The 21,251-nt window shown below is 50.1% G+C and overlaps 1 protein-coding gene across 6 annotated transcripts in view; it reads left to right on the plus strand.

Moving 5' to 3' along the window:
• The window catches only part of LOC139240935 (RNA-binding motif, single-stranded-interacting protein 2-like), a 670,592-nt gene that overhangs the window by 190,319 nt on the left and 459,022 nt on the right, over nt 1–21,251 (plus strand). Inside the window, exon 2 of one of the 6 annotated variants that reach the window (XM_070869484.1) lies at nt 18,133–18,218. The exons of the other annotated variants lie outside the window; for them this stretch is intronic. Within the exon in view, the coding sequence (XP_070725585.1) occupies nt 18,190–18,218 (29 nt within the window). The 5' untranslated portion in view covers nt 18,133–18,189. The remainder of the gene's footprint in view (nt 1–18,132; nt 18,219–21,251) is intronic. 6 annotated transcript variants of the gene reach the window in all.

Here is a 21,251-nt window from a genome sequence, read left to right on the forward strand (position 1 = left end):
CACGTGGGACTCAGCAGAGTGGGGTTTCGAGACTGGGCTCTTTGCGGGCTGTGTGACTGAGGTCCACACTCGGTGGTGTATTTCCCAACTGAGCCAGCAGGGCAGCCTTCCAATGCTGTTGTCTTCAACACTTCCTCTTGCCTGATAACGTCTCCCGATACCTGCAGGGTGACAAAAGGGGTTCGCTGCGGTTCAAGGGTTGCAACAGAGTTAGTGACTCGGCTTAAAGCCCCAATGGCATTTTCCTTTTTATTATCCCCCCCCTGTCAATTCGGCAAAGTGAAACGGACCAATGGGTTCTGTGCATTGGCGGACGATTCTGTACTTTGTGGGACTATTATTGCTGGCTCCTTCACTAAGCCCCAGAATGTGTCAAATGTCATTCGCGTTTCCCTGCTGCCCTCTTCCTCCTGCTACCCAATGCTCTCATCAATGTTGCTACAGATCGGCTTACGTCAAAGTGTTAAACTGTGTACCTGTTACCCCACTTCTACATCTGTAGAGGGGTGATAGCGACACTGTACCCCGGTGTGCCGCTATTGCCCATGGATTTATATGCCAGCACAAATTGCCATTTTGATAAAGTGACAACATTTGTAAGTTGTTACTACACAGAGTTGAGAACTCGGCTGAGTTGGCTTTTGAAACCCATCTGGAAGGTGACCGGTTTTGGGGCTGTAAATCCATCGTTTTCTCGAGCCGTGGATTTGTCATTCTGTGCCCTTTTTAGACGCACAGCGAGTGTTTTGACAGCAGCATCTTCAGGATATCCTCCACTCCATTGTCCTGCTTGCCCTTCCAGAAAGGATTGTTCGTGCTGCACGGGAAAGGAACCACTTTTCCCGAGCTTTCTCCTGATGGGAAGAGTGCTGGTCCTGGCTCCGACCCAGGATGCTCAGAGCGCAGTACGTTCTGTCCTAAACCTCCAGGGTTCTCCCTCGCAAAGATCAAAGGCGGCCCTGTTGGGAGGTGGGTGTGGCTGCAGTTCTCTGCTCCTTATAGCCCTCACACTGCTGCTCCTCACACTGCGTGAAACTGTGTGAATTGTGTTGAAATCAAGCCTCCTCAAAGAAGTCCTCGGTGGCAGAGAACTTTGCTGTTAATGAGGCAGAACCAATGGGTATATAAAAGGCCCGGTGAGTATATAAAAGGCCCAGTGAGTATATATCATCATAGGCAGTCCCTCGAATCGAGGATGACTTGCTTCCACGTCAAAAAGTTTACAGGTGTTTCAATGAAGGAGCTAATATACCAGATCCTGAACTACATGTTGAAGGGTGGAAGATGCCTGTGCGTGGATTTTTTTAACGTGGGGTGGCCGTTGCACACCAGCCACCACACGGGTTTGGCAGAGCTAGGTCTTGGTCCAGTGGCGAGGGTTAACCAAGACGACTGGAGACCAGCTCTGCTGCACGGGCCTAGTGCGCACACATATCGCAGTGTGGGCTGGGCCCGTGCTGCCCCTGGGCCCTTCACCTCTTCTGGGCCCCGAACTCGCGCCTCTCCTGGGCCCCGATCATGTCACTCCACAATCTATCGCCGCTCCTTTGCCCCGACCTCGCCTCTCCTGCTGTACCTGCTCACGCTCCAATCACCGACCTGGACATTGATGACGTCCCTTTTCACTGCCGTTGCTCTCCTGCTCCAGCACGTGCTGCTCCCTGGAGTGGTGTGTCGCCGCGCTGCTCCTTCTGCTCCCCGGCCTGCTCTCAGTAAGAGCTGATGAATGCGCTGGTTTTGACTTCTTCCGGGTTTCTGGTCGGACAGAACAAGGTTGCCAACCCTCTTGGATTGGCCGGGACGGTCCAGGAATTGAAAATGATAGGGGCATAAAAACAATTGTGCTTTTCTCATTTTCTTTGCACACTTTTGGTTTATCATTCATTTTGGAGATGAGGGAACAGGCTGTTTGACTGACCGTTTCCCGAATGGAGGATATAAAAGGCCCAGTGAGGATATAAAGGGCCCAGTGAGGATATAAAAGACCCAGTGAGGATATAAAAGGCCCAGTGAGGATATAAAAGGCCCAGTGAGGATATAGAAGGCCCAGTGAGGATATAAAAGGCCCAGTGAGGATATAGAAGGCCCAGTGAGGATATAAAAGGCCCAGTGAGGATATAAAGGGCCCAATGAGGATATAAAGGGCCCAGTGAGGATATAAAAGGCCCAGTGAGGATATAAAGGGCCCAGTGAGGATATAGAAGGCCCAGTGAGGATATAAAGGGCCCAGTGAGGATATAAAGGGCCCAGTGAGGATATAGAAGGCCCAGTGAGGATATAAAAGGTCCAGTGAGGATATAAAGGGCCCAGTGAGGATATAGAAGGCCCAGTGAGGATATAAAAGGCCCAGTGGGGATATAGAAGGCCCAGTGAGGATATAGAAGGCCCAGTTGGGATAGAAAGGGCCCAGTGAGGATATAAAAGGCCCAGTGAGGATATAGAAGGCCCAGTGAGGATATAAAAGGCCCAGTGTGGATATAAAAGGCCCAGTGAGGATATAAAAGGCCCAGTGAGGATATAAAGGCCCCAGTGGGGATATAGAAGGCCCAGTGAGGATATAGAAGGCCCAGTGAGGATATAAAAGGCCCAGTGAGGATATAAAGGGCCCAGTGGGGATATAGAAGGCCCAGTGAGGATATAGAAGGCCCAGTTGGGATAGAAAGGGCCCAGTGAGGATATAAAAGGCCCAGTGAGGATATAGAAGGCCCAGTGAGGATATAAAAGGCCCAGTGTGGATATAAAAGGCCCAGTGAGGATATAAAAGGCCCAGTGAGGATATAGAAGGCCCAGTGGGGATAGAAAGGGCCCAGTGAGGATATAAAAGGCCCAGTGGGGATAGAAAGGGCCCAGTGAGGATATAAAAGGCCCAGTGGGGATAGGAAGGGCCCAGTGGGGATATAGAAGGCCCAGTGAGGATATAGAAGGCCCAGTTGGGATAGAAAGGGCCCAGTGAGGATATAAAAGGCCCAGTGAGGATATAGAAGGCCCAGTGAGGATATAAAAGGCCCAGTGTGGATATAAAAGGCCCAGTGAGGATATAGAAGGCCCAGTGGGGATAGAAAGGGCCCACTGAGGATATAAAAGGCCCAGTGGGGATAGAAAGGGCCCAGTGAGGATATAAAAGGCCCAGTGGGGATAGGAAGGGCCCAGTGGGGATATAGAAGGCCCAGTGAGGATATAGAAGGCCCAGTTGGGATAGAAAGGGCCCAGTGAGGATATAAAAGGCCCAGTGAGGATATAGAAGGCCCAGTGAGGATATAAAAGGCCCAGTGTGGATATAAAAGGCCCAGTGAGGATATAAAAGGCCCAGTGAGGATATAAAGGCCCCAGTGGGGATATAGAAGGCCCAGTGAGGATATAGAAGGCCCAGTGAGGATATAAAAGGCCCAGTGAGGATATAGAAGGCCCAGTGAGGATATAAAGGGCCCAGTGAGGATATAGAAGGCCCAGTGGGGATAGAAAGGGCCCAGTGAGGATATAAAAGGCCCAGTGGGGATAGAAAGGGCCCAGTGAGGATATAAAAGGCCCAGTGGGGATAGAAAGGGCCCAGTGAGGATATAAAAGGCCCAGTGAGGATATAGAAGGCCCAGTGAGGATATAAAAGGCCCAGTGTGGATATAAAAGGCCCAGTGAGGATATAAAAGGCCCAGTGAGGATATAGAAGGCCCAGTGGGGATAGAAAGGGCCCAGTGAGGATATAAAAGGCCCAGTGGGGATAGAAAGGGCCCAGTGAGGATATAAAGGGCCCAGTGGGGATATAGAAGGCCCAGTGAGGATATAGAAGGCCCAGTTGGGATAGAAAGGGCCCAGTGAGGATATAAAAGGCCCAGTGAGGATATAGAAGGCCCAGTGAGGATATAAAAGGCCCAGTGTGGATATAAAAGGCCCAGTGAGGATATAAAAGGACCAGTGAGGATATAGAAGGCCCAGTGGGGATAGAAAGGGCCCACTGAGGATATAAAAGGCCCAGTGGGGATAGAAAGGGCCCAGTGAGGATATAAAAGGCCCAGTGGGGATAGGAAGGGCCCAGTGGGGATATAGAAGGCCCAGTGAGGATATAGAAGGCCCAGTTGGGATAGAAAGGGCCCAGTGAGGATATAAAAGGCCCAGTGAGGATATAGAAGGCCCAGTGAGGATATAAAAGGCCCAGTGTGGATATAAAAGGCCCAGTGAGGATATAAAAGGCCCAGTGAGGATATAAAGGCCCCAGTGGGGATATAGAAGGCCCAGTGAGGATATAGAAGGCCCAGTGAGGATATAAAAGGCCCAGTGAGGATATAGAAGGCCCAGTGAGGATATAAAGGGCCCAGTGAGGATATAGAAGGCCCAGTGGGGATAGAAAGGGCCCAGTGAGGATATAAAAGGCCCAGTGGGGATAGAAAGGGCCCAGTGAGGATATAAAAGGCCCAGTGGGGATAGAAAGGGCCCAGTGAGGATATAAAAGGCCCAGTGAGGATATAGAAGGCCCAGTGAGGATATAAAAGGCCCAGTGTGGATATAAAAGGCCCAGTGAGGATATAAAAGGCCCAGTGAGGATATAAAGGCCCCAGTGGGGATATAGAAGGCCCAGTGAGGATATAGAAGGCCCAGTGAGGATATAAAAGGCCCAGTGAGGATATAAAGGGCCCAGTGGGGATATAGAAGGCCCAGTGAGGATATAGAAGGCCCAGTTGGGATAGAAAGGGCCCAGTGAGGATATAAAAGGCCCAGTGAGGATATAGAAGGCCCAGTGAGGATATAAAAGGCCCAGTGTGGATATAAAAGGCCCAGTGAGGATATAAAAGGCCCAGTGAGGATATAGAAGGCCCAGTGGGGATAGAAAGGGCCCAGTGAGGATATAAAAGGCCCAGTGGGGATAGAAAGGGCCCAGTGAGGATATAAAAGGCCCAGTGGGGATAGAAAGGGCCCAGTGAGGATATAAAGGGCCCAGTGAGGATATAAAGGGCCCAGTGAGGATATAGAAGGCCCAGTTGGGATAGAAAGGGCCCAGTGAGGATATAAAAGGCCCAGTGAGGATATAGAAGGCCCAGTGAGGATATAAAAGGCCCAGTGTGGATATAAAAGGCCCAGTGAGGATATAGAAGGCCCAGTGAGGATATAAAGGGCCCAGTGAGGATATAGAAGGCCCAGTGGGGATAGAAAGGGCCCAGTGAGGATATAAAAGGCCCAGTGGGGATAGAAAGGGCCCAGTGAGGATATAAAAGGCCCAGTGGGGATAGAAAGGGCCCAGTGAGGACATAAAAGGCCCAGTGAGGATATAAAAGGCCCAGTGGGGATAGAAATGGCCCAGTGAGGATATAAAAGGCCCAGTGGGGATAGAAAGGGCCCAGTGAGGATATAAAAGGCCCAGTGAGGATATAAAAGGCCCAGTGAGGATATAGAAGGCCCAGTTGGGATAGAAAGGGCCCAGTGAGGATATAAAAGGCCCAGTGAGGATATAGAAGGCCCAGTGAGGATATAAAAGGCCCAGTGTGGATATAAAAGGCCCAGTGAGGATATAAAAGGCCCAGTGAGGATATAAAAGGCCCAGTGGGGATAGAAATGGCCCAGTGAGGATATAAAAGGCCCAGTGGGGATAGAAAGGGCCCAGTGAGGATATAAAAGGCCCAGTGAGGATATAAAAGGCCCAGTGAGGATATAAAAGGCCCAGTGGGGATATAAAAGGCCCAGTGAGAATATAACGGGCCCAGTGAGGATATAAAAGGCCCAGTGAGGATATAAAGGGCCCAGTGAGGATATAAAAGGCCCAGTGAGGATATAAAAGGCCCAGTGAGGATATAAAGGGCCCAGTGAGGATATAAAAGGCCCAGTGAGGATATAAAAGGCCCAGTGAGGATATAAAAGGCCCAGTGGGGATATAAAAGGCCCAGTGGGGATATAAAGGGCCCAGTGAGGATATAAAAGACCCAGTGAGGATAAAAAAAAGGCCCAGTGAGGATATAAAAGGCCCAGTGGGGATATAAAAGGCCCAGTGAGGATATAAAGGGCCCAGTGAGGATATAAAAGGCCCAGTGAGGATATAAAAGGCCCAGTGAGGATATAAAAGGCCCAGTGAGGATATAAAAGGCCCATTGAGGATATAAAAGGCACTGAATTCAGATTTCCCACCATGTGAAATTGAAGGAGTTAGCATTATTTTTGACAAGGATATATGATATCCATCGATTTGTCCTTGGGCCTCACGTGTCTGCACTTGCGTTCGTTTGCGTGTGTGTATATATGTGTGTGTGCACTTGTGTGCCTGTGTGCATTTGCATGTCTGTGCTTGCGTGTGTGTGTATGTGTATATGCGTGTGTGTGGGTGCGCGTGTATGTGTATATGTGTGTGTGCGCGTGCGTGTGTATGTGTATATGCGTGCGTGTGTGTGCGCGCTTGCATGCAAGTGTCTGCGTGTGTGTGTGTGTATGTGCGTGTGTATGCGCGCTTGCGTGCAAGTGTGCGCGTGTGTGTATGCGTGTGTGTGCGCGCTTGCATGCAAGTGTCTGCGTGTGTGTGTGTGTGTATGTGCGTGTGTATGCGCGCTTGCGTGCAAGTGTGCGCGTGTGTGTGTGTGCGCGCTTGCGTGCACGTGTGTGTGTGCGTGTGTTTTGATGCAACCTTGCTCACATCTGGCTGCCGCTGATATTGAGCCCACCTCACGGGAAATCAGTAAAGCTACTCGCGAGATCACCAGGAAGAATTTAGGTTTTTCTCCCTCGCATAAAAGCTGCGTTGAGGCAGAGCGAGGGGCAGTAGAAAGGCTCCCACAAGCCGCCTCTGGGGTGACAGAGGGGAAGGCATTGAGGGGGCAGGAAGGGGCTGCGTGTAGGTCAAGGTTCTTCAGCACTTGTGCATTCTGGCACTCCCAACCAAAGTCGCTTTTATAAGGAATGTTGCAGTGACTGAGAGTGAGCAGAAGGGGTCTTAGTGCAAATGATAGTCCTGTTATTTTCCTTCGGTACGGTGTGCTTATGGCTGTGTGCAGTTCAGAGATGCCCATAATCACCCCCTAATGCCTTCCTTACCCCACTGCCCAACCCCCCCCTCCCTCAACTTGCTCTCCTCCTCTCCCGATGACCCTGCCTTGCGCTGGGGTGCAGTCCCTCGTGTGCCAGCCGCCCGCCACGCCCTGCAACGGGCCGTCCTCGCGGTGGATTGGCAGCAGCTATTCGACCGGCGGCAGTGCCACAGTCGAGGCTGCCCGGGGCCCCAGCCGAAGCCCGTCGACGAGCTCGCTTTTCCGTGGGGTGTGGGAGTGCGAGCCCTGGCTGATTCGTTCCCCCTCCCTCAACGCAGGGCCGCTGAGTTCAACCCTGGCGGCTCCCACCGCGCTGTGAAACGAGGCCCGCTAACTCAGCACGGAGCAGGCACCCAAACCTGGGACTTGCCCTCGTGCGCAGCGCCACCTCACAGCGGCGGCAGACTTTAGTTCAGTTGATTTTCTTTGTGGCGGAGCGCGGGGGGGGGGGGGGGAGGGGTTTGGTCCTGCTGCCCCCTATTGGTTGGCACGAGAAGTGCCAAACCCGCCGCCTCTACCGCCTAGCAGGACAAAAGCAGCTGGCGCATGGGAGCACGTTCCGCTCCAAGTCACACACGGGCGGGGAGAGGTCTGTGGGGGTGGCGGAGGGGGTGGGGGGGGGGGGGGGGCGCGGGGAAAGATCGCGGCAGGTTTGCTTGAGGGGCCGGCGGGGATGAGTGGGGTGGGGTGGGGTGGGGTCACTCCTGCTCCTCCTGGCCCACAAGCAGTGCTGGAAAAGCCAGCCGGGACGGACAGTCAAACGAACATGAAATCTGCTGATCTGGCCCCTCTGGTTTCCCCCCCCCCCCCCCCCCCTCTGCCTTGCTCGAGCAGTGTCCTGGAGATTAAACTTCAATCCCTGCAGACTCCGAGGCAATCCTGGAGCGCTGGAAACCCCAGCCAGAAGCAGGCGCTGTTGTTCATTTTTTCCACTTCGTATTGATGGCACAGAAACAGGCCATTTGGCCGAGCCAGTCTGTACCGATGTTTATGCTCCACAAGAGTCTCCTCCCACCTTACCTCATCTCACCCTAAAAGAACATAACAATTAGGAGCAGGAGTCGGCCATTCGGCCCCTCGAGCCTGCTCCGCCATTCAATAAGATCATGGCTGATCATCGACCTCAACTCCACCTTTGGGCCAGCAGCCCGGGCACCCAAGGCGGAGTGCTGGCAGCCCGGACCACACGAGGCCGCCATCATTGAGCCGCCCCGAGGAGTCGGCAATCAAAAAAGCGGGGCGTCCCGCGAAGCTGGCGTTGACATCCCGTTCGGGCCAGCCTCGCGGCCCGCGGGGCAATTTCACCCCCCGCCCCCCCCCCCCCCCCGGGGCATCAAGGGGGCCGTTGCAGGATCGCCGCCATTGGCGGTCAACGCCTCCGCAAAATTCCCGGCAATTTCTCCTCCGCCCCGTTAGAGCCCCCCCCAGAGGCACTAACAGGTCTTTAAAAAGGGGCAGTTTTGCCCCCTTTACTCTTATACTCAAATCCGCTTACAATAAAGGCCATTAACATATCCTTCTATTCCTATGTCCCTCATGCCCCTATTTAGCTTCTCCTTAAAGGCGTCTATGCTATTTGCCTGAACCACTCCATTTTATGACACCGTTGAAGGGCTAAATTCCATCGCAGCATCCTGTGGTAGCGAGTTCCACATTCTCACCACTCTCGGGGTAAGGCCGTCTCTGCTGAATTCCCGGTTGGATTTATGAGTGACCCTCTGATGTTGGTGATTTGAGAGACATTTGTTCGCACGGAGAAGCAGCAGCAGGGGGAATGGCAGATTCTCGAGATGCCTGGGGTTAATGAAACAGGTAAGCGTGTAACAGATTGGAGTGTGGAGGCGCCCTCTGCTGTGAGGAAGCAGCATCGATGAGACCCGGCGCTGTCATTGGACAGGCCACAGTGCGCACCACAACAGCAACAAGCATTTATCTCACGCCTTTAACACAAGAATGCTTTGCAGCTAGGCCAGGCGCTGAGCTAACAAGGACAGGATTCGGAGAGGTGACCAAAGTCACGGGCAATGGGCTGTGCCTTGAGAAGGGTTTTTTAATCACAGAAACATAGAAATTTACAGCACAGAAGGAGGCCATTCGGCCCATCGTGTCCGAGCCGGCCGACAAAGAGCTACCCGGCCTAATCCCACTTTCCAGCTCTCGGTCCGTAGCCCTGCAGGTTACAGCACGTCAGGTGCACATCCAAGTACTTTTTAAATGTGGTGAGGGTTTCTGCCTCTACCATCCTTTCAGGCCGTGAGTTCCAGACCCCCACCACCCTCTGGGTGAAGAAATTTCCTCTCAAATCCCATCTAAACCTCCCCCGCAATTACTTTCAATCTATGCCCCCTGATTGTTGACCTCTCTGCTAAGGGAAACAGGTCCTTCCTATCCGCCCTATCTGGGCCCCTCTCCCCTCAGCCTCCTCTGTTCCAAAGAAAACAAACCCAGCCGATCCAATCGTTCCAATAAAGTGCTTTTGAAGCACAGGCCCTGTGGTAATGCAGGGAAAGCGTCATCAGCTTGTGGAGGGGAGAAAATTGGATTCCTTATCAGAAATGCAAATGAGCTTCAGTCTTGCTGGAGACTGAACAGCTGCAGCAAGGCTGTTGCCAGAGAGCGCTCTGCAAAGACAGCCCGTATAGACATTGTTGTCAGAGCCAGTCATGTGTGTGCGCACCAGTTCCATTTCATTAAATCGTCCAGCCGTTTGTCTGCACTCCGCAGTCCTGATTTACAGCGTGATTTATTTATTCATTATCTTTGAAAGCGAGAAGGAGCTTGCATTTATACGGCGCCTATCACGTCCTCAGGACGTCCCAAAGCGCCTCGCAGCCTATGAATAGCGTTTTTGGAAGTGTTTTCCACTCTCGGTTTGTCGGCAGACGCAGCAAACACACAGCAAGATACCACAAACAGCAATCAGATAAATGACCAGGTGAATCCATCGGATAAACGGCACAGAAACAGGCCGTTCGGCCCAACCAGTCCATGCCGGTGTTTATGCTCCACTCGAGCCTCCTCCCATCTTCCCTCATCTAAATCTATCAGCGTAACCCTCTATTCCCTTCTCCCCCATATACTTGTCTAGCCTCCCCTTAAATGCATCGATACTATTCACTTCAACCACTCCCTGTGGCAGCGAGTTCCACATTCTCACCACTCGCTGGGTAAAGAAGTTTCTCCTGAATTCCCCATTGGATTTCTTGCTGATGATCTTATATTGATGGCCTCTAGTTATGCTCCTCCTCACAAGTGGGAACATTCTCTCTGTATCCACTCTATCAAAACCTTTCATCATTTTCTGTTTTGGTGGTGCTGATTGGCCATCTGGGAGTGCCACCAGCTGAGCCAAGGCCCACACTTTGACACAGCTTCCATACCTGGAGACGGCAGCCCAGCACCCTCAGATCTTTAGGAGCGGGCATCCGGGCGGTGAGGTAGTGAAAATAGTCAGATTGCCTGCTGCGCGGTCTCAAGGGGATACACGGTGCAGCGCTGACATCCGTAACTGCACACTCTGCTCCAAAGACTACATGGCATCCTTGCGGCCTACTGCTACATGGGATCCTTGCGGCCTACCGCTATATGGCATCCTTGCGGCCTACCGCTACATGGGATCCTTGTGGCCTACCGCTACATGGGATCCTTGCGGCCTACCGCTACATGGCATCCTTGCGGCCTACCGCTACATGGGATCCTTGCGGCCTACCGCTACATGGCATCCTTGCGGCCTACCGCTACATGGGATCCTTGTGGCCTACCGCTACATGGCAGGCTTGTGGCCTACCGCTACATGGCAGGCTTGTGGCCTACCGCTACATGGCAGGCTTGCGGCCTACTGCTACATGGCAGGCTTGCGGCCTACTGCTACATGGCAGGCTTGCGGCCTACTGCTACATGGCAGGCTTGCGGCCTACTGCTACATGGGATCCTTGCGGCCTACTGCTACATGGCATTCTTGCGGCCTACCGCTACATGGCATTCTTGCGGCCTACCGCTACATGGGATCCTTGCGGCCTACTGCTACATGGCAGGCTTGCGGCCTACCGCTACATGGCAGGCTTGCGGCCTACTGCTACATGGATTCCTTGCGGCCTACTGCTACATGGCAAGCTTGCGGCCTACTGCTACATGGCATCCTTGCAGCCTACCGCTACATCGCATCCTTGCGGCCTACCGCTACATGGAATTCTTGCGGCCTACCGCTACATGGCATCCTTGCGGCCTACCGCTACATGGCATCCTTGCAGCCTTCTGCTACATGGGATCCTTGCGGCCTACCGCTACATGGCATCCTTGCGGCCTACCGCTACATGGGATCCTTGCGGCCTACCGCTACATGGGATCCTTGCGGCCTACCGCTACATGGGATCCTTGCGGCCTACCGCTACATGGGATCCTTGCGGCCTACCGCTACATGGGATCCTTGCGGCCTACTGCTACATGGCAGGCTTGCGGCCTACCGCTACATGGCATCCTTGCGGCCTACCGCTACATGGCATCCTTGCGGCCTACCGCTACATGGCAGGCTTGCGGCCTACCGCTACATGGCATCCTTGCGGCCTACCGCTACATGGCATCCTTGCGGCCTACTGCTACATGGCAGGCTTGCGGCCTACTGCTACATGGCATCCTTGCGGCCTACTGCTACATGGCAGGCTTGCGGCCTACTGCTACATGGCAGGCTTGCGGCCTACCGCTACATGGCAGGCTTGTGGCCTACTGCTACATGGGATCCTTGCGGCCTACTGCTACATGGCAGGCTTGCGGCCTACCGCTCCATCGCATCCTTGCGGCCTACCGCTACATGGCAAGCTTGCAGCCTACTGCTACATGGCATCCTTGCGGCCTACTGCTACATGGCAGGCTTGCGGCCTACCGCTCCATCGCATCCTTGCGGCCTACCGCTACATGGCAGGCTTGCAGCCTACTGCTACATGGCATCCTTGCGGCCTACTGCTACATGGCATCCTTGCGGCCTACTGCTACATGGCATCCTTGCGGCCTACTGCTACATGGCAGGCTTGCAGCCTACTGCTACATGGCAGGTTTACGGCCTACTGCTACATGGCAGGCTTGCAGCCTACTGCTACATGGCAGGTTTACGGCCTACTGCTACATGGCAGGCTTGCGGCCTACTGCACGTTCTCCCGCTGGGCGTCCTGTGGTTCCCTCTCATCACAGACAGGGGCTTCAGGAAGCAACATGCTGTCAAGGCGAGCACAGCGCCCGAGGAAAGGGTTAATAGACAGTGCTCTACTGGCCGCTCCTCACACGGATTTGCCTGCTTGGCATCAGCAGAGTGCACCCACTTCATTTCTACTGCGTCCGGAATCTCTTATGGCGGAGCCCTTCCTTCCTTTCTGGATTATTCTGTAATCGTAGAAAGCAATTAAACACAAATTCTGCGGGAGAACCATAAAGGAGTGCAGGCATTTCACTTCCCCCCTGCAGGTCAATTCATTAAATTTAAGCAGTAACCTTTAACACATTTAGCTCAGTAAATTGCCAGCCCATTAGCTGTGTTGGCAGTGTGTTAACCTCCTCCCAGCCAGCGAGTCACAAACTCAAATCGCAGCCATCAGTTGGTGTCTGCATTGGCGTGACCTCAACAGTGGAGAGGCTCCTGAGGGGGAAGGCAGGGTCGGCAAAAATTGGCACAGGGCAGTCCCGTCCCACAGGGACAACCTTCCCGCCAGCGACAGAGTAGAGTTGATGGGGTGTGCGGAGTAGCTTCAAACCTGGGTCACGCTGCTTTCTTGGGTTGAGAACATAAGAAATAGAAGTAGGCCATTTGGCCCCTCGAGCCTGCTCCGCCATTCAATAAGATCATGGCTGATCCGATCTTGGACTCAGCTCCACTTTCCCCGCCCGCTCCCCATAACCCCTCACTCCCTTATCGTTCAAAAATCTGTCTATCTCTGCCTTAAATATATTCAATGACCCAGCCTCCACAGCTCTCTGGGGCAGAGAATTCCAAAGACTCACGACCCTCTGAGAGAAGAAATTCCTCCTCATCTCTGTTTTAAATGGGCGACTCCTTATTCTGGAACTATGCCCCCCCCCTAGTTCTAGATTTCCCCACGAGGGGAAACATCCTCTCTGCATCGACCTTGTCAAGCCCCCTCAGACTCTTATACGTTTCAACAGAGGGGGAAGGAATCAGCATGGTGAGGAACTGCAATCAGAGTCTGAAGAGGGGCAGATTGTAAAATCAATAATTTAAGACCCTGCACATTTTAGTTCCCATGGAATAGAGCATAGGCCATCAACCTTTTCCCAGTCCCAACTATAAAAAGAAAGAACTTACATTTATATAGTGCCTCCCATGGCCACCGGACGTCCCAAAACACTTAACAGCCAATGAAGTACTTTTTGAAGTGTAGTCGCTGCTGTAATGTCATGACCTTGGCAGGTTGCGGGAATGGTAGCATAGTGGTTATGTTACAGGACTAGTAATCCAGAGGCCTGGACGTGATCTGGGGATATGAGTTCAAATCCCACCGTGGCAACCTGGGAATTAAATTCAGTTTATGAATTAATCTGGAATAAAAAGCTAGTATCAGTAAAGGTGACCATGTAACTGCCGGATTGTTGTAAAAACCTGTCTGATTCACTACAACAACAACTTGTATTTATATAGCGCCTTTAACATAGCGAAACATCCCAAGGCACTTCACAGGACGAGTATGAAATAAAACATTTGACACCGAGCCGCATAAGTAGAAATTAGGGCAGGTCAAAGAGGTCAGTTTTGAGGAGGAAAGAGAGGCGGAGAGGTTTAGGGAGGGAGTTTCAGAGCTTGGGGCCCAGGCAACAGAAGGCACGGCCACCGATGGTTGAGCGATTATAATCAGGGATGCTCAAGAGGGCAGAATTAGAGGAGCGCAGACATCTGGAGGGTTGTGGGACTGGAGGAGATTACAGAGATAGGGAGGGGCGAGGCCATGGAGGGATTTGTAAACAAGGATGAGAATTTGAAATCGAGACGTTGCTTAACCGGGAGCCAATGTAGGTCAGCGAGCACAGGGGGGTGATGGGTGAGCAGGACTTGGTGCGAGTTAGGACACGGGCAGCCGAGTTTTGGATCACCTCTAGTTTACGTAGGGTAGAATGTGGGAGGCCAGCCAGGAGTGCGTTGGAATAGTCAAGTCTAGAGGTAACAATGGCATGGATGAGGGCTTCAGCAGTGGATGAGCTGAGGCAAGGGCGGAGATGGGCGATGTTACAGAGGTGGAAATAGGCGGTCTTAGTTATGCTGTGGATATCTGGTTGAAAGCTCATTTCAGGGTCAAATATAACACCAAGGTTGCGAACAGTCTGGTTCAGCCTCAGACAGGAGTTGGGGAGAGGGATGGAGTCAGTGTCTAGGGAACGGAGTTTGTGGCGGGGACCGAAAACAATGGCTTCGGACTTCCCAATATTCAATTGGAGAACATTTCTGCTCATCCAGAACTGGATGTCGGACAAGCAGACTGACAATTTCGAGACCGAGGAGGGGTTGAGAGAAGTGGTGGTGAGGTAGAGCTGGGTGTCGTCAGCGTACATGTGGAAACTGACGCTGTGTTTTCAGATAATGTCACTAAGGGGCAACATGTAGATGAGAAATAGGAGGGGGCCAAGGATAGATCACCAGAGGTAACGATGCGGGGGTGGGAAGAGAAGCCATTGCAGGTGATTCTCTGTCTACGATTCGATAGATAAGAATGGGACCAGGCGAGTGCAGTCCCACCCAGTTGGACGGTGGTGGAGAGGCGTTGGAGGAGGATGGAGTGGCCAACTGTGTCAAAGGCTGCAAACAGGTCGAGAACGTCCTTTAGGGAAGGAAATCTGCCATCCTTACTTTGGCCTATATGTGACTCCAGACCCACATCAATGTGGTGGACTCTTAACAGACCTCTGAAATGGCCTAGTAAGCCACTCAGTCAAGGGCAACGAGGAATGGGCAATAAATGCTGGCTTGCCAGCAACGCCCACATCCCGTGAATGAATAAAGAGAAAAAAAAAAGGCAATTTGTGCTCAGCAACTCCCACAAACAGCACTGTGATAATGACCAGATAATCTGCTTTAGTCATGTTGGCTGAGGGATAAATATTGACCAGGACACCGGGGAGAACTCCCCTGCTTTTCTTCGTGAGAGAGTAACATGGGAATCCTCGGTTTAACGTCTCATCTGCATATGGTGGGACTGTGAGCTGCAGCAGAGTAAGCTTGGTGGGGTGTGAGGTGCTGTGATCCTCCTTCTCTCCTGGGAACCATGACCAGCCACCCGCTAGCACTGTGGCTCAGCCATGAAGGTGGGTAACTATCGGCACAGCCGCTGGCCATCTCCTGTTCTGCATCACATGTCGACACACAACCGGACTGGTGATTTGCCAGGACAAAATTGCCAAGCGAGAATCGCCCATGTTACGTAACAGTGCCACTGGGCGAGCCCTTAACTACACAATATTACAAGATGGGTTCAGAGGGAAAAGGGCCCACTTGTTCCCATCCCCCCTTCCCCCCCCCCCGCCAGAACAACACCCCACCCGCTTTCCACGATAGCATCTAATTGTTTCTTCAATGAGTCCGGGCACATTTTATTGCAATATGTACGATCCTTTATTACCGGAGAGGCATTACCATACTGTCTTTAACATGTTTTCTCTTTGCTGTGGGCAATAGCTGTCTCTCCAAGTGTAACTTTATTTGTACCGTGGCTTGGGGACCAGCTGGTTTGTGTTTGCCGCTGTGCAGCGAGGTGTCGTTTGTCTACTTGTTCTCGGCATGTGGTTTAGATTGCCAACTGATAAGGCTTTGGGCTTTGCTTTGTGCTGCCGTAACAGCTCCCAGAAGTGAATTTGGTCATTGTTCGATGGCGAGGTCGGTTTCGTGCCTCACGCGGGTGGGATTGTTGAACCCCCCCTGCCCCGACTCGGGGCCCTGCTGTGTGCTGATCTCAGCTGGCGTGGTGGTCAAAGGGGGACACGGCGGGGCTGGGTAGGTGGTGTTCGGTGATTGGCCTCTGATTCCCCCCCCCCGCTCCTGAGGCCGAGGGAGGGGAGGAAGCCAGCCAGGGTTCCTCCTGCTCCGGTTCGCTGTCAGACCGGAACAATGCGCGCGTTGAGCGAGAACATGCAGAACCACTTGGGAGAGGTGCTAGAGTGGAGCTAGACCCTGTGGAACTGTACCCCAGTGTGAATCGCTACATCCAGGAGAGGAGAGGAGAGGAGAAAGGGAGAGAAAGCATTGGGGATTGACGGGTGGTGGGGGGGGGGGGGGCGGTGGGCTGGTAAAGGAATGCTGCATGAAGAGCAGCAATGCCATGGGAAAAGCATCATCTCCACGCATCTCCAAGCCACGCATGATCCTGACATGGACATGGACTGCCTATATCTTTCATTGTTCTTGGCTCAATATCCCTATCTAGCAGTGGCTCACCACCACCACCTCAGGGCAACTCGGGATGGGCAATAAACGTGGCTTTTCCACACCCCAAGAACATGTTTTCAGAAATACCAGATGACTGTCTATTATCATTTTGGGGCTGGAGCAGAAACATAATCCATAACACAGTTAGGAAGAAAAATGGTATGTTAGCCTTTATTGCAAGGTTGGAGTGTAAGAGTAAGGAAGTCTTGCTATGTGTACAATTTTGGTCTCCTTACCTCAGGAAGGATATACGTGCCATAGAGGGAGTGCAACGAAGGTTCACCAGACTGATTCCTGGGATGGTGGGATTGTCCAATGAGGAGAGATTGGCTAGACTGGGCCTATATCCTCTAGAGTTTAGAAGAATGAGAGGTGATCTCAATGAAACGTATAAAAATCTGAGGGGACTTGACAGGCTAGTTGCAGAGAAGCTGTTTTCCCTGGCTGAGGAGTCCAGAACTAGCGGGCATAGTCTCAGGATAAGGGGCTACTTCAGACTGAGATGAGGAGAAACTTTGGAATTCTCTGCCCCAGAGGGCTGTGGATGCTGAGCTATTGAGTATACTCAAGATAGAGATCGATTGATTTTGGGGCACTAAGGGAATCAGGGGATATGGGGATAGTGCAGGAAAGTGGAGGTGAGGTAGAAGATTAGCCATGATCTTATTGAATGGCAGAGCAGACTTGAGGGGTCGAATGGCCTACTCCTTCTCCTATTTCTTATATGAAATAAATTGGAGGAGGGGGGGAATCATTCTAGTAGTTACACCTTCTTAAGGAGCTCCACAATTCTGAGCACCTGGGAAAGCGAGAGTTGAGAGTATGAGATGATACAGCTTGATCCATGTAGCCCTACAGCTTTCTCACGCACTGCTGAGCCTTGTAAGAATTAATTCTATCCACATCAGAGAAAGCAAAAGAAAAACGACTTGCATTTACACAATGACTTATCGCATCTCTCAAACATCGCTAAGCACTTCACACGCAATGAATTACTTTGAAAAGCCCACATGGTTGGTCGGTTGGGAAACGCGGCAGCCATTTTGAAAGCAGCAAGATCCCTCAAACCGCAACAAGATGAATGGCCAGTTAATCTTTGGCGGGGCGGGGGGGGGGGGGAGCCAGTGGGGTGGAGGAGCGGTTGGTGGTGTTGGTTGAGGGAGGAAGGTTTGCCACTACTCCCAGGAAAGCCCCCCCTGCCCGTCTTCATCTCACACATGGGACCTTAAACGCCAATCTGAACCACAAGCAGCGGCACAGACACAATGGGCCGAATGGCCTCATTCTGTGCCGTGAATTCCGGTGATTAGCTTTTCATCCAAATGGTGCAGTGGCCTCCATCCGCACTGACACCAACAGGGTCAGCCTGGATTATGTGCTCAAGTCTCCAAAGTGGGACTGGAACCCCAAAACACCGGAAGCAAGAGTCGTCACCAAGAAGTTATATTATTTTGTTGGATGCAAAAAAAAACCCTCAACATAAAATATGTTTATTTTACCCTTTAATTAAAATCAATAATGCAGCAGACCACCAAGACCACACTCACAAACTGTCCACAGTGTCCACCAGGCTACTGCACCGCGTGATTCCAACTGCATGAATATGAAGTTTTATTTAATAAAGCTTGGTTGGACATAACACGACTGTTATATAATACAGAGGTGAGTGGATAGGTGACAGTGAGTCCCAGAAATGCCATTTTCTTCTTTTCTCCTTAGATTTTGTCCCCTTCCTCTCCTGAAGACATCGATTCTTACTGAGATACAATTCCACTGATGTCAATCTTAGTGTGTGACCCGAGACAGTGAGTTTCAGCAAATTATTCATTCACGTTGGGCCTGATGATGTTCCCAATTCATGTGCGTGTGTGTGCAGTTTCCGCGAGGGCTCAGGGGCAATGTTCCCGTGAATTTATTTCTGGGCCGCATGGCCCCTTTAACGGGCTGCGCAGCCCATTCAATGGTTTTCCCCTTTAAGCGCCGAGTTGCGCGGGACCGTCAGATCGCTGCGCAGCCACGCTTAAAGGGAACATTGGACAGCGGACAATAAGCAGAACCAGATAACATGATGGGCACCTCTCCCCTCAGCAGTGTTTGTTAACTGCTTCTGATGTTAGTTTGTTACCTGCTTCTGATGTTAGTTTGTTACCTGCTTCTGATGTTAGTTTGTTACCTGCTTCTGATGTTAGTTTGTTACCTGCTTCTGATGTTAGTTTGTTACCTGCTTCTGATGTTAGTTTGTTGCCTGTTTCTGATGTTAATTTGTTGCCTGGTTCTGATGTTAGTTTGTTGCCTGGTTCTGATGTTAGTTTGTTGCCTGGTTCTGATGTTAGTTTGTCACCTGGTTCTGATGTTAGTTTGTTGCCTGTTTCTGATGTTAGTTTGTTACTTGATTCTGATGTTAGTTTGTTGCCTGTTTCTGATATTAGTTTGTTACCAGTTTCTGATGTTAGTTTGTTGCCTGTTTGTGATGTCAGTTTGTTACCAGGTTCTGATGTTAGTTTGTTACTTGGTTCTGATGTCAGTTTGTTCCCTGGTTTCGATGTGAGTTTGTTGCCTGTTTCTGATGTCAGTTTGTTACCAGGTTCTGATGTTAGTTTGTTACCTGGTTCTGATGTTAGTTTGTTGCCTGTTTCTGATGTTAGTTTGTTGCTTGTTTCTGATGTAAGTTTGTTCCCTGGTTTCGATGTTAGTTAGTTACCTGGTTCTGATGTTAGTTTGTTGCCTGTTTCTGATGTCAGTTTGTTACCAGGTTCTGATGTTAGTTTGTTACCTGGTTCTGATGTCAGTTTGTTACCAGGTTCTGATGTTAGTTTGTTGCCTGGTTCTGATGTTAGTTTTTTACCTGGTTCTGATGTTAGTTTTTTAACCTTGTTCTGATGTTAGTTTGTTGTCTTTTCCTGATGTTAATTTGTTGCCTGTTTCTGATGTTAGTTTGTTACCTATTCCTGATGTTAGTTTGTTACCTGTTTCTGATGTTAGTTTGTTGAATGGTTCTGATGTTAGTTTTTTACCTGGTACTGATGTAATTTTGTTACCTGGTTTCGATGTTAGTTTGTTACCAGGTTCTGCTGTTTGTTTGTTACCTGTTTCTGATGTTAGTTTGTTACCAGGTTCTGATGTTTGTTTGTTACCTGTTTCTGATGTTAGTTCGTTACATGGTTCTGATGTTAGTTTGTTGCCTGTTTCTGATATCAGTTTGTTACCTGGTTCTGATGTTCATTTGTTACCTGTTCTGATGTTAATTTGTGACCTGTTTCTGATGTCAGTTTGTTACCTGGTTCTGATGTCAGTTTGTTACCTGGTTCTGATGTCAGTTTGTTAGCTGGTTCTGATGTTAGTTTGTTGCCTGTTTCTGATATTAGTGTGTTACCTAGTTCTGATGTTCGTTTGTTGCCTGTTTCTGAAAATAGTGTGTTGCCTGTTTCTGATATCAGTTTGTTACCTGTTTCAGTTATTCGTGTTTTACCTGGTTCTGATGTCAGTTTGTGACCTGGTTCTGATGTTAGTTTGTTGTCTCTTTCTGATATTAGTGTGTTACCTGGTTCTGATGTTAATTTGTGACCTGTTTCTGATGTTAGTTTGTTACCTGGTTCTGATGTTAGTTTATTGTCTGTTCCTGATGTAAGTTTGTTGCCTGTTTCTGATATTAGTTTGTGACCTGTTTCTGATGATAGTTTGTTGCCTGGTTCTGATGTTAGTTTGTTGCCTGGTTCGAATGTTAGTTTTTTGCCTGGTTCTGATGTTAGTTTGTGACCTGGTTCTGATGTTAGTTTGTTACCTGTTTCTGATTGTTAGTTTGTTACTGATTCTGATGTTAGTTTGTAACCTGTTTCTGATGTTCGTTTGTTGCCTGTTTCTGATGTTAGTTTGTTACCTGGTTCTGATGTTAGTTTGTGACATGGTTCTGATGTTAGTTTGTTACCTGTTTCTGATGTTAGTTTGTTACCTGGTTCTGATGTTAATTTGTTACCTGGTTCTGATATCAGTTTGTTACCTGGTTCTGATCTTAATTTTTTACTTGTTTCTGATGTCAGTTTGTTGCCTGGTTCTGATGTTAGTTTGTTGCCTGTTTCTGATATTAGTTTGTTACCTGGTTCTGATGTAAGTTTGTTACCTGGTTTCGATGTTAGTTTGTACCCTGGTTCTGATATAAGTTTGTTACTTGGTTTCGATGTTAGTTTGTTACCTGGCTCTGATATTAGTTTGTTGCCTGTTCCTGAGGTCAGTTTGTTGCCTGTTCCTGATGTTAGTTTGTTGCCTGTTTCTGATGTTAGTTTGTTGCCTGTTTCTGATCGTTTGTTACTTGGTTCTGATGTTAGTTTGTTACCAGTTTCTGATGTTAGTTTTTTCCATGTTTCTGATATTAGTTTGTTGCTAGTTTCTGATGTTATTTTGTTGCCTGTTTCTGATATTAGTTTGTTACCAAGTTCTGATGTTTGTTTGTTGCCTATTTCTGATGTTAGTTTGTTACCTGTTTCTGATATCAGTTTGTTGCCTGGTTCTGATGTTAATTTTTTTACCTGGTTCTGATATCAGTTTGTTACCTGGTTCTGATGTTAATTTGCTTCCTGTTTCTGATGTCAGTTTGTAACCTGGTTCTGCTGTTAGTTTGTTACCTGTTTCTGATATTTGTGTGTTACCTGGTTCTGATGTTAGTTTGTTACCTCGTTCAGATGTTAGTTTGTTGCCTGTTTCTGATGTCAGTTTGTTACCTGGTTCTGATGTTAGTTTGTTGCCTTTTTCTGATATTAGTGTGTTACCTGTTTCTGATGTTAGTTTCTTACCTGTTTCTGATGTTAGTTTGTTACCAGCTTCTGATGTTAGTTTGTTGCCTG

Source organism: Pristiophorus japonicus, chromosome X (assembly GCF_044704955.1).
Source record: "Pristiophorus japonicus isolate sPriJap1 chromosome X, sPriJap1.hap1, whole genome shotgun sequence".
Taxonomy (NCBI): Eukaryota; Metazoa; Chordata; class Chondrichthyes; family Pristiophoridae; genus Pristiophorus; species Pristiophorus japonicus.